The sequence below is a fragment of the Ochotona curzoniae genome, unplaced genomic scaffold, assembly GCF_017591425.1.
Source record: "Ochotona curzoniae isolate NIBS_2020 unplaced genomic scaffold, NIBS_Ocur_1.0 contig_66, whole genome shotgun sequence".
Classification (NCBI taxonomy): Eukaryota; Metazoa; Chordata; class Mammalia; order Lagomorpha; family Ochotonidae; genus Ochotona; species Ochotona curzoniae.
The window spans coordinates 5,987,619-6,000,533 of record NW_024466512.1 but is presented as its reverse complement, the minus strand read 5'-3'; the positions used below and the strand labels follow the sequence as shown (position 1 = coordinate 6,000,533).

General features: G+C 53.8%; 1 protein-coding gene across 2 annotated transcripts; it reads left to right on the top strand.

Moving 5' to 3' along the window:
• Positions 1 to 2,481: 2,481 nt before the first annotated feature.
• PSTK (phosphoseryl-tRNA kinase) lies at positions 2,482 to 12,602 on the top strand. Of its 2 annotated transcripts, XM_040991980.1 has the most exons (7): positions 2,482 to 2,688; positions 3,166 to 3,174; positions 3,281 to 3,572; positions 3,780 to 3,978; positions 7,356 to 7,431; positions 7,887 to 7,980; positions 12,381 to 12,602. In XM_040991980.1, exons 1-7 carry the CDS (start codon positions 2,488 to 2,490, stop codon positions 12,578 to 12,580), a joined length of 1,071 nt encoding a protein of 356 aa, XP_040847914.1. In that variant the 5' UTR covers positions 2,482 to 2,487; the 3' UTR covers positions 12,581 to 12,602. The 2 variants fall into 2 exon arrangements, with proteins under 2 accessions (XP_040847914.1, XP_040847913.1); XM_040991979.1 differs by lacking the exon at positions 3,166 to 3,174.
• The last annotated feature ends 313 nt before the right edge of the window (positions 12,603 to 12,915 follow it).

Here is a 12,915-nt window from a genome sequence, read left to right as displayed (position 1 = left end):
TCCCCACCAAGGAGCGCAGGGGCTGGAATGGGGGCTGTGTTCTGATCTGGATATGGCTGCAATATCCCTTGGCACAAATGTGGACTGGGGCTGGGTATACCTAGATAGGCTAGGCACCAACCAGGGTAGATGTGGGATGGACTAGGCTAGGTCTCAGCCCATACTGAGCCATGTATGAGCTGTATGTGGGTATGGATGAGCCATGGCTGGGCTGAAACATCCAACAGTAAGAACCAGATTGGGTTGAAGACTAGTCAGGAAAGGCCACTGTTTCTTCTAGGACAGGAGTGAACTGAGTAAGGCTGGCTCATGGACCCACCAGTATGTGCAAAATCTGGCATTGGGAGAGGTTCTGATGGAGGAGCCTGGGCAACTCCTCTGGCAGGATACAGTCCCTGCAGGTAAGCACAAGAAGCAGATAGGAAACAGCCCAGAACGGGCCATATAGTTTCCCACTGGCATACATTTGGCATGGGTTGGGGGCAGACCAGGCTGAACCAGTTCACATTACCCACTCGCAAATCTGAACACCGGAACAGAGTGTGGATCGAGCCAGGTTCGGTTGCGACAAAAACCAGTGCACATTACGGAATGCCAAGGTGAGGTTGCCTGTCCCGGATGTGACCGCAGTGCCCAACAGCACACATGAGAACCAGGAAGGGAGGGGGCGGAGCTGACAGGGAGAACGTGGGGGGCTCCCCTGCTGGACTGCTACTCCCACTGGAGAGCGTGAGCTGGGATGGGAGCAGTCCAGACTAAGGAGGGCTACAACACCTGTGGGCCTCATGTGGCCTAGATCAGGGAAAAGCCAGGCTGGGCTGACTATTCCTACTGGTGTAAGCATAAATTAGAGTGGGTGAGGGTTGTTTGGGCTTAGCCGCAGCATCAGCTGGCAGAAGCTGGCACTGGGGGCTAATTCTGTCAAGTTAAACTGCAGAACCACCTGGAGAGAGTAAAATCCAGGAATGGGAGTAGCCTAGAAGGGAAACAGAGGGCACTTCTCTCTATGTTACCACTCCCACTGGAGGGCACAAAAACCAGGACAGGGCAGGGGTGGCTAGACAGGACACCACCAGCATGTGTGTGGGCTGGAGAGTGGGGCTGGTTGGGTTGAACCAGGCTTCAACGCCCACTGACATGTAGGAGAGCTGAATGGGATGTGGGACAGACTGGACCAGTCTGCTGTACATACTGGCAAGCACTGGAACCAGGCTAGGGGCGGGCCTGGAGGGGGTTGGTGGGGGTTGCTCCGACTAGGCTGCAGCTCCCACTGGTTTGTGTGAGGGCCGAGCGTGTGGTGGGCAGAGTCAGGCTGGACTGTACCACCCACTGGTTCTTGTAAAAAACAGGGCTGGAAACAGAACTGACCAAGCGATTGCAACCACCAGCTGATTGGGGAGATGGGCTGTGCCGGGCCCTGTACTTGCAAGTGCACACAAGAATCTGGTCTGGGATCACCTCAGACAAAGTTTCTTTGGGGATCTCCCCAATCAAACTGCTGGATTCAGAACCCTAAACATGAAAAGACAGAAGACAGAATAAGTCAGTCAACCATCAACCACCTCAGCTACATGTTGGCAACAAAAAACAGGGCAAACGGAGACTCTAAGATGGACTATGTCAATCAGTGGATTCCTCAGCGACCTCATCGTGCTTGGAATGGCGATTGGCAATAATTCATAACTGCTGAACTATCAAAACGACTTGAGCAAGACCCTCGAAGCATCCCTCACATTGGGGATCAGAGGTGGGTGGGAAACTGGGTGGGGCTTCTCGCTCAATATCCCCCTTTACCTCAGATACATGAAAGAAAAAAACAAAGTGGAAATAGTCTTAACCACTTTCCTATTGCCCTTGAACCTTTTTGCCCTAATTAACTATGTAAAGACTGTTAAACATGTAATTAAAAAAATGGAAAAAAATAAGAGCGGCCAGCGTTGTGGCGCATCCCACCACGCCACTGTCTGTAGTGCCGGCATCCGATACGGGAACAGGTTCAATTCCTGGCCGCTCCACTTCTAGCCCAGCTCCCTGCTAACGGCCTGGGACGGCAGCAGAGGGTGGCCCGCGCCTGGGCCCCTGCACCCGCGTGGCAGACGCATAAGGGGGCGGCGGAGGTCCTCGTCCAGGGGCAGCAGGGACAGCAGGGACAGGATGCTATGAAACGAGGCACCCGAGGAAGCCAGGCCCTTCACGCCTCCCTCTCGGCCCACCACAAACCCTGTTGCATCTGTCCCTTCCCAAAGGCCTCTGGAAGAAAACGGTCAAACGCTCTGCTTGGAACGGAACTGTGCGCTGCAGGAGGGGTGACCGCACGCGGCCATCCCGGCCTGGGACACTGCCGGACCCGGGCTCACCCTGGCGCGCGTCCTGTTCCCTCCGCCACCGCCAGGCGGCGCCGCGGGGCGGCCGGCCAGGGCTGCGCGTGCGCGGAGCCTGCCCGGTCCTGCCGTCAGCGCCGGCGGCCGTGCGCCGTCTCCTCCCGGCATGAAGACGGCCGCGCAGGGAGCCGGCAGCGAGGGGCGGCCGCAGCGAGGCGTCTGCGTCCTCTGCGGGCTGCCCGCGGCCGGCAAATCGACCTTGGCGCGCGCCCTCGGCCAGCGGCTGCGGCGGGAGCGCGGCTGGGCCGTGGGCGTCCTCTCCTATGACGACGTCCTCCCGGACACGATCCTGGCTGGAGACGGAGCGGTGCGTGCGGGGCGGGGCCTGGGGAGGGCGGGGCCTGGGGCTGGCGGGCGGGATTACCAGGGGGCGGGGCCTGGGGCAGATGGAGTGGTGCGTATGGGGCGGGGCCTGGGGCGGGCGGGGCGGAGTCGCAGGGGCGGGGCCTGGAGCAGATGGGGCGGGGCCTTGCTGGGGGCGGAGTCGCGGGGGCGGGGCCTGGGCCGATGGAGCAGTGCGCATGGGCGGGGCCCGGGGCAGACGGGGCGGGGCCCGGGGCAGATGGGCGGGTCACAGGAGCAGGGCCTGGGGCAGGTGGGGCTGGGTTGCAGGGGCGGGGCCACTTCTGCTAGTGCACAGGCTGGGGTGGCCTGGCTGATGGCGAGTGTGCACTGCGTAGTGGACTAGGCCTGGTGGGGGGACCCCGAGGAGGCCGCCCAGGAGTCCTGCAGGCCGAGGGGACGGGGGACCGGAGCACAGCGGCTTGGAGGCTTGCGGGACCAGCGACCCAGGGCTCCGAGGGCAGTGGGATGGGACAGGGTAGAGCCCAGTGACCACCACCCTCCTCTTGGCCGTGGCCTGGTGTGATGGCGATTCTGGGTTCTTGGTTCTTTTGTAGCCATCCCGATGGAAGCTGCTGCGGCACGAGCTGCTCAAGTACCTGGAGTGCTTCCTGGCGGCCGTATCCAACGGCTGCAGGATGTCCGCCCCGCCCGGCAGCACCGAGGCCGTGTGGACCGACTTCACAGCCTGCCTGCACGCCCAGGACCTCGTCCAGCCCGCAGCCCCGGAGCCCCGGGCCGGCTACCCGTTAACCAAAACGGCGGCCTCTCGACCTTTGCTCTTGCTGCTAGATGACAACTTCTATTATCCAAGTATGAGATACGAAGTCTACCAGCTGGCTCGGAAATGTAATTCCAACTTTCCGTTTTTCTAAGCCATGGAGGCAGTGATTCGCATTGTCAGCATCCCTGGGCTCTCCAGCGGAAGGTTTATAGGGACCGCATTCCTTTGGGGTACCCGATGCTCGGGATTGCAAACGGAGTCTGCGTTTGTGCTTAGCTGTTCATTCTGCGGAGCATCACGTGGCTGATTGTGTGGTTTTCAACTGTTTGCAGATTCCTTGGGCTTTTGCCAGCTCTTTTTAGACTGTCCCCTCGAGACGTGCTTGCAGAGGAATGGCCTGCGACCGCTGGCACTGCCGACCGAGACCATCCGCCTGATGGCAAGCAGGATAGAAAGGCCCAACCCTGAGAAGAACTCCTGGGAACGCCACAGCCTCACAATCCAGGGTCCTGCCTGTTCCCCCGAGGCAAGGTACCCGCTGACCCCTTCGCTGTCCCAACCCCGGGACGGGCACCCTGCTGAACGCCTTCTCCTTAGCTTGGTTTACACTCCCAGCGGCGGTGGCACCCTGTGGGTGGAGAAGGAAGGCAGGTCCCTGGGCCCCTGGCGTCCCAGCTGGGAGCAGGTATCTCGCGGGTGTCCTCCAGAGGTCAGTGTGGGGAGTCCGTGGGCCTTCGGTGCGATGAGTGCTGCTGGGAGCTGCATGTGGGTGACAGGGCTCAGCCCCCTGCTGCCTGCCAGGAGCTGCATCTGTGGGAAGCTGGAGCCTGGCACTGAACCCACGTGGTCCAACATGAAACAAAAGCAGTGGGGCTGGCCTCTGCAACACCAGGCCAGAGACCCACTCCTTTGCCGATGTCTGTCCATTCTGTGCTCGCGGCCACTGAGCTGCGCGTTGCAGTTCTACAGTCCACAATTCCTCACGTGCCTGCCTGCTGTCCATGGGGGAAGAGCAGTTTTTCAAAGGCCAGTTGTTAAAACTTGTCTTTCAGAACATTTAGTTCCCAAGAGAGTTTCCCTACCTTCTATAAAACGGGCCTACTAGGAGGCCACATGGTGCCCAGCTGGGTCAACCTCCACCTGCCACGCTGGCATCCTCTATGAGCACTTACATGGCTGGGCCACTTCCAACCTGGCAGCAGATGGCCCAGTGCCTGGGTCCCTGTGCTCATGTGGACAGCCTGGCTGGAGCGCCCAGCCCTGGCTGTTGTGGGCATGTGAGGAGTGGGCAGATGGGAGCGCCCTCTGCCTCTTGACTAACTATATTAAAAGTTAAATTTTCAGTGTATCTTCTGGGAGAAGCTCCGAGCTACTGGCTGCATCCTGGCCCAGCCCTGCCAGCAGACAGTCTTTGGAAAAGAATCAAACAATAAAAGAAACAGTAAAAACAAAGCAAAAAGGAAAACACAAAACACCCCAACATTCAAATTGGATTTGGTTGGCCGTTTCCGGTGCTGTGCGGGAAGTGGCTCCAGGGAGATTCCGGTTTTAGCTTGTCGTGATCCCTGGAACATACCAGCTCCCTGCTGCTCCTTCTGGAGTCTAACAGGTGGTTCCGTGTCCTGCGAGAGCAGCGTAAGGTTTCCACTGCTGCTGCGAGAGCCTCAAGCTTGTCCTTCCCCTTACCACCCCCTGCAGTTTTGCTTGAGGTCTTTAGAACCTGGTCAGCTGGCGCTCAGAGCAGGCCCAGCACGGCCGTGAATGGGCCGCGGGACAGCCAGGGGCCCATGCTGGAGGCTGAATGATGACCCGATGGTCTTGACACTTCTTAGAACCACTCTTTGAGGGTAGAGCGCATGATGCCCATTTTATAGACCGGATAACTAAGACCCAGGTAGTAAGTAACATGACCCTGGTTGTTAGTGTCGGTGAAATTTGGACCCAGTACTATCTCACTCCAGGCCCTGGGCTCACTGTTTTTGTTTAAGATTTATTTGTTGATTTGAAGGACAGAGTTACAGAGAAGAGATTCCTCCCCACATGGCTGCAGTAGCGGGGCTGGGCCAGGCCAAAGCCGGGCGCCTACCTCCACCTGCGTCTCCTCTGAGTGGAGGCTCCAGCGCTTGGGCCGCCTGCTGCCTTCCCTGGCGCATTAGCTGCGAGTTGGGGCCAAGTGGAGGTTTCTGCTTTGGGACTGGAAGTGGAAGATTCCTTTTCTTAAATAATTCTGGGTTAGAGCAGCTTTACTCGTCTGAACTTCCGTTAGCATCTAAGTGCAAGTCCTTCACATACAGAGGCATCTCATGAGAACTGCTTGTATTTTTTTTTTTTTATTGTTTTATGTGACACAGTTCAATATAGGCACTGGGATTCCCCCCACCCCTCTCCCAACCCTCCCCCCATGGTGGGTTCCTCCCCCTGTTGCGCAGCCACAGTTCAGGTTTAGTTGAGATTCCTTCATTGCAAGCATACACCAAGCATAGAGTCCAGCATCTCATTGTCCGGTCAAGTTCAGTGGCTTCTTGGGGAGACCCTCCCCGGGCCGAAGGCAGAGCCAACAGAGTAGAATCCCGGTCAATTAAGAGCCCCAACATAACATCAGCAATGATATAACGTTAAGGGATAAATTGACAAAGTATTGAGCAACCAATTTGTCAAAATTGGATGCATGGTCTTAACAACTTCCTGTGACTATTTCAATGACATTTCAACAATTGAGGTGCGAAACAGTTTTAGGAAGGGTGTGCAGAGAAATCTTCCATACCTTGGTGAGGAGTACTTAATCCCCGTGTCCTACCTAGTAAGATGTGTGTGAGTCCATGCTGACCAAGCCTTCCTTGTTGTTCTCTGCCTATCCTTTCCAATTTGTGAGTGTGTGTGTGTGTTGGGGGGGGGGGGCTCTGGAGCGTCTCTCATGGTCATTGCAGAGAGGGTGGGGATCCGAAGTTGGAGCTAAGAAAGAACCAGAGATAGCTCCTCTCCCTAGTCCTGAAGGGAGTTTACTGTTCTGTTTCTGAAGACCGCTCAGGTTTCCTGGTTGTTGTTCCGATGGCCTTGGATCCTTTGATGAAGGATTCAGCTTCTTCCATCCCGTGTGGTAGGTCCAAAGGCGGGGGTTGGGGGGGTGTCCTCTGAGTTCTCGGCCTCCGAAGGCATTCCAGTCCCCTGTGGTCTCTTTGGCAGTTGGGATGTGGTCCGTGGCGCCCGTACTGATAGCCCTTGGTGGGGATCCGGGGGTCTCCAGGTTTGGGATACAAGCCTCCTCCTGTCCCCCTGCTCCACTCTGTGGTCCCCCACTGCTCTGTGCACATGACCTCCTGTTAATAGGTTGTCAGGGTCGCTCTTGATTCCCCCTGTATGTCTTTGTAGTTTTACTGTTGTCTATTGTTGTCTTGAATCTGTTGTCTACAAGTTACCTGTTATGTGTCTGAGAGGTTACACTACACGGCTTCCTCACACGTTCACAGGAGATGGAAGGTTTCTTTGCTCTCCCGCCCAAATTCTGAGTAGTAAAAGGTTTTGAAAATATATTTGGTTATACAATTTTAAAAACACATGGGTTGAGACCAAATTAGGTAGAGGTCCATCGGGGGAGATTTACATCATTGGGAATCTTTAGGGTTGATTCATGTACCCAAAGCCCTGAGGGTTCATCATGGAGCTTCCTAAGCAGCAATCATTCAGGCATGGGACGCTACTTGTCCCGGGGCCTTCAGCCCCCATGCCGTGGTTGGAAGACTACTTCCCCAGGTTCAAGCTCCACCCCCTCCTGGTCCTGTCCCCAGCTCAAGCCTGCAGGCGAGCAGTGAAGCAGTCGGACCCACTGCACAGAGCTCTGTGGGTAGTCCATGGCGCTCCGGCAAGCCTGATACCGGGCTACCTGTATTCTTATGCCACTTTCTCTGCAGCCCGGAAGTGACGGACTTGCTGCTGACTGCGATGGAGCATCCAGTGAAACACACTGAGGAAAACGTGGCGCAGAAGGTGAGTGACGGTGGAGGCTTCGGGCAGACGCGAAGGGGCAGCTTATCCCGAGAAGGGCTGGGTCAAGGGCCATTCTGGTGACCCGAGCGGCTGGGTCATGGGCCATTCTGGTGACCCGAGCGGCTGGGTCAAGGGCCATTCTGGTGACCCGAGCGGCTGGGCCAAGGGCCATTCTGGTGACCCCAGCGGCTGGGTCAAGGGCCATTCTGGTGACCCGAGCGGCTGGGTCAAGGGCCATTCTGGTGACATTCGCCGCCTTGCCTAGGGGCAGTGTGCTCGGGCTGGTGATGGCAGCGTGAAATGGACAAGGACCGGGCAGTTTACAGGAGCTGCCACACTCGCAGCTAGCGCCTGGCTTTCCCACAGCATGCCCTGCCTTGGTGGGCTCAGCTCGGCACCTCCAAACCCGAGCCACCCTACTGTATCACTGTTCCAACAGCGTCTGTCTTTCACAGGAAGCAGACAGGATTATTTGTTCGGCCAACATCCTTCACAAAGCTGACCAGACACTACGGAGAGTTGTCTCTGAGATAATGAAGGAAGCGAAAGGTGCGTGGAGTAGTTCCTGCCGTGTCCTTGATGTGATCTGATGCATTGGTGCTTTCTTTGGCACACAAGTACTTTACGAGAATTTTTATTTTAAGATCAATTTTATTTGTTTGAAAGGCAGAGTGACAGGAAGTGAGGGACATAGAAATTTCTGTCCACTGGTTCATTCCTCAAATGGCTGCAACAGCCAGGGTCAGGCCAGGCCAGAGCCAATGACCTGGAACTCTATCCGGGACTCTCATGGGGATGGCAGGGACCAAGGACCCTTGGGCGGGCACCTGTGGGGACCTGAGCCCTGGGGCCGGCACCTGCAGCCCTTGTGCCAGCACCTGCGGGGACCAAGGACCCTTGGGCCGGCACCTGTGGGGACCAAGGACCCATGGGCTGGCACTTGCTGTTTTGGCAGGGGCCTCAGCAGCATATTCAGTTGGCTAAATATATAAAAATATAAAATCCAGCCCTTGGAACTCGATGTTCAACCTTTCATCTGTCCATCCAGTAATGTTTCCTCAGTACCTACTCCACGCTTGCCCATATTACAGATGCTGAAGCAAGAGCACATTCTCGTGAGGAGACAGAGTAGGACTTTAACGTCGTGTTTGTATCCTGTGTATATATGTTGAGTAAGGCAGCATGGAGTAGTGGAAGGATTTCTCTTTCTTCCTTTTTTTTTTTTTCAGTTACAGATACTTACTCCCCAGCAGTCACAATAGCAGGAGCAGGCCTGGTTCAGACCTGGGAGCCAGGAGCCCTGTCTGCGTCTCCCACACAGGTGCAGGGCCCAAGCACTTGGGCCAGTCTCTGCTGCTTTCCCAGGCCATTAGCAGGGAGCTGGAATGGAATAGCCAAGACTCAACCTGGGGCCTGTATGGGATGCCAGCACCACAGGCAGAGGATTAGCCCGCTGCATCCTGGCCCTGCCCCTGACTTATTTCAGAAACATGATCAGGAAGGCATCCTGGCGACCTTTGAACAAAGGTGTGAAGTGAAAGCTATGAGCAAGATTGCTTCAGGGAGGGCATGGGCCAAGCGCAGGAGCGCAGAAGGGACGCTGTGTGTGGTGGCCTGGAACAGAAAAGCAGCCGTGAAGCACAAGGCGAGAAGAGAGGGCGAGTGAGGTTAGCAGCGTTTGGACGGGGTCGACATACTGTGCATTGGAACGCATGTACCAGCTGAGGTGTGCTGTGACTAGTTTTATAAACAATTCCTGTAGGTTTTGAACCTTGAATTCTGCTGTATAAAAAATGCTGCTGCTAGCATTTCTTTAGTGCTTTAAGTGTAAACGATTCCACCTGGAAGGTGTAACAGTACAAACGGGGCTTGACGGAGGCAGGACGGCTGCCGTGTGTTTGGGCAGCCTGGGATTCAGGGTCAAGTCTGATTCTAGTCTGCTTTCCTTCACTGCCTCTCACGTCAGTCCATTTCTACCTTTACAAAAGCTTAGGCAGGGCTGGTACGTGGCACCATGGGTTAACAGCTGCCTGCAGCACAGCCATCCCAGTGTGTGTTCTACTTCCTGCCCCAGCTGTTCCACCTCTGATCCAAAATGCTGAAGTCTTTGGGTCCCTGCACCCACAGATGGAGTTCCAGGCTCCTGGCTTTGGTCTAGCCCAGCCTCAACCGTTGCAGTCATTTGGGGCGTGAACTGCCAATGGAACATCTGTCTCTTCCGTTCTCAATAACTCTGGTTTGCCAATAAACCTGAGGGGGAAGATTAGCAAAGAGCTCAGGCCACTGGAACAGCAATTCTGTGCTACTAAAATTGTGTTTCTGACTTTTTTTTTAAAAGATTTATTTGTTTACTTTGAAAGGCAGTTAGAGGAGACAGTGGGAGGGACTCTTACACCTGCTGGCTCGCTCTCCAGCTATGGTCAGGAACAGGCCAGAGTCCGTTCATCTGCTTCTCTCACATGGACGGCAGCAGCCCAAACCTTGACCCCTGTTACTGTTCTTCCCAGGCCGTTAGCAGCAAGCTGGACCAGAAGTGGAGCAGTCAAGACAGGAACCAGTGCCCACATATGGTGCCAGCATCTCAGGTAGCAACCTTACTGGCTGTGCCATGATGCAGGCCCCTCAAACTTGATTTGTAACATGACCCCTTAGTTGGTTTTATATTGCAATTGTTTATAACTCACAGCACAAACTCAAGTGTCATGAGACACGTCACGTGATAGTGAACTCTACTGCCGCCCTGTGTCGCAGATAACACTGCTGGCCACTCACTAATGGGTTACAACCTAGTTTGAAAAACAGGACTGGAACAGAAAGGGCACGGTAATTAACAAGAAAGGTTAGATTCTTGTAAGGTTCTTGACATTTTACCATTCTGCCTATAAAACGAAGGGAGGAAAGGAAGAGTTATGCCAAAGCTTCTGGATTCGTTTCTGACTCATTTAAAAAGTCCACACTTTAGAGGACAGGGCAGATTCCAGGTCTGTGTTACATAAAACTAAACTTGGAGTTCCTCCCTGCCATCAAGAGTAACAATACAACCCACGCGGGAAAAAGGATTTGTGAACATGTCTCAAAGGAACTTGTTTCCAAAAGTATATGAAAATTCATAACAGTGATAAACACAACCCACCTGTTAAAAATACTTTAATTGGAAAGGCATATTTAGAAGAGAGACGGAAAATCTTCCATCTGCTGGTTCACTTCCCAAATGGCAACAGCCAGAGCTGAGCTGATCTGAGGTTGGGAGCCAGGAGCCTCCTCCAGGTCTCCCACCCGAGTGCAGGGTCCCAAGGCCGCCTCTGGGTCTCTAATGTGGGTACAGGGTCCCAAGGCTTTGGGCCGTCCTCTACTGCTTTCCCAGGCCACAAGCAGGGAGCTGGATGGGAAGTGGAGCAGATGAGACATGAACTCTGGCCCATAGGATGTGGCACTTGGAGGTGGAAGATTAACCAATTGGGCCATTGCACTAGTCCCAACCCCTTTTTAATATGGGCAAACAAGGCAGGCATTTGGCCTATTGTTAACACAGCATTTGGGATGCCTGAACCCCAACTGGAGTTCCTGAGTTCAAGTTCTGACTCCATTCCCACCTTCAGCTTGCTGTGAATGTAGACCTTAGGAGGCGGCAGTGATGGCTCCAGTGGCTGCATCCTTGCCAGCCACACTGGAGTCTTGTGCCTAGCTCCTGTTTAGCGTGACCCAGCCCTGCCCACTGTGGGCATTTGGAGAGTAAACCAGCTGATGGAGTTCTATCTCCTAAATAATTAAATAAATTCAGAAATAAAAATGGTTAAAGGACCTCAATACAGTTCCTTAGGGAAGACACAGGAGCACGAATAGCCGGTAATCACACAGGTCCAAGAAAAATGGAAAAGCCCTCATACAGAAACTTTGTGCACAGCGTTTACAGCAGCATTCTTCATAAAAGCCAAAAAGAGACAAAACGTGTCCCTAACACACAGAGTGGTATTGTCTGTCTCTAAAGTGACACTGTTGTGTGCTGCCACATGGAAAACTGAGAAAATGTGACACCTGAGGCCAGTCACAGAAGACCACACCTCAGCCATGTGTGGTGTCCGCCAGAGAGCCGGGACCAGAGATGATGGCGCCTGGGGGTCAGTGGTGGGGACAGAGGGCCAGGAGCAAGGTGATACATGAAGGGTTAGTTTTGGAGATGATAAAAAATACTCTAAAACTGGGCACGGCGACATGGCCTAGCAGCTAAAGTCCTCGCCTTAAACGTGCCGGGATCCCATATGGGCGCTGGTTTTAATCTGGCAGCTCCACTTCCCATCCAGCTCCCTGCTTGTGGCCTGGGAAAGCAGTTGAGGACGGCCCAATGCCTTAGGACCCCGCACCCGTGTGGGAGACCTGGAGGAAGTTCCTGGATCCTGGCTTCGGATCGACATAGCACCGGCCATTGCGCTCACTTGGGGAGTGAATCAACGGACGGAAGATCTCTGTCTCTCCTCCTCTCTGTGTATCTGACTTTGAAATAAAATAAATCTTAAAAAAAAAAAAAACTACTCTAAAACTGACAAGACACACGCTTGTGAATATAAAGAATTGTACGGTTTAGATGGGTCCGTTGTATGGCCTGTGGCCAACGGCTGCTCTGCTAAATAGAGCAGATACAGAACTTCCAATCATTCACATTCAATGTAACATGCTCTAGGTGTTGATCAGTTTCAAAATCAAATCATCATTTTCTGTTTCTGCTTTCAGTAAGAGAGTAATCCAGCCATTGTGGCTCTTGCTCTCATATGTCAGTGCAAGTTAAATCCTTCGAATTGTGACCACGTGACTCACTCACACGCCCTTTTATGAATATCGTAGGCCAACTCAACTGTTAGTCACGGAATTCGGTCTGTCTGATGTTATCAATTCCATTCTTTCTGGACTGATTTAATATGCACAGATAGTTTAAATGTATGGTTTCATTTCAGACGAGCAAGTTCCTCCTTCCAGCATGAAGCTTCTGGCAGAAGAACTTAACACGCTCAAAGCAGAGTTTCTGGAAGACCTACGACAAGGAAACAAAAAACGTCTACGCTTCCAACAAACCACTGATGTGTCAGACATCATTTCTGATTTTCACCATGAGAAACAAAACATTGTACAGAAGTATTTGTCAAAGTCACATTAAATTTTCTGAATTTTCAATTAAATGTCTGGTTTTGATAAGATTTTGCACACTGGTTAGTAACAATTTTATATACTCGATATTTTGTAGACTAGTCATGTCAACCGCCACAGAACATTCTTTAAAGAAAAGCAGCGCACTTGGAAATGCCCATCTGTCCTACAGGAGTCCCTGGTCAGCTGTCCCGCGGCTGACGACGCCTGGGAGCAGCCCTCCTCCCTGCCGCGCAGACCCTCTGAGTTGTCTGGGAGGACAGAGCCGCCCGAGAGGAACCGTGAGACAGGAGAGACCAGCTGCCGGCACACAGGGCCACTCGGGGCTTCTCACTTATAGTACAG

Bases quoted from the DNA above. Each gene is read 5' to 3' on its own strand.
- PSTK (XM_040991980.1), top strand. From the start codon at position 2,488: ATGAAGACGGCCGCGCAGGGAGCCGGCAGCGAGGGGCGGCCGCAGCGA. The intron at 7,432-7,886 runs GTGAGTGACGGT...TGTCTTTCACAG, and splicing joins AGGAAAACGTGGCGCAGAAG to GAAGCAGACAGGATTATTTG. The intron at 7,981-12,380 runs GTGCGTGGAGTA...GTTTCATTTCAG, and splicing joins GATAATGAAGGAAGCGAAAG to ACGAGCAAGTTCCTCCTTCC.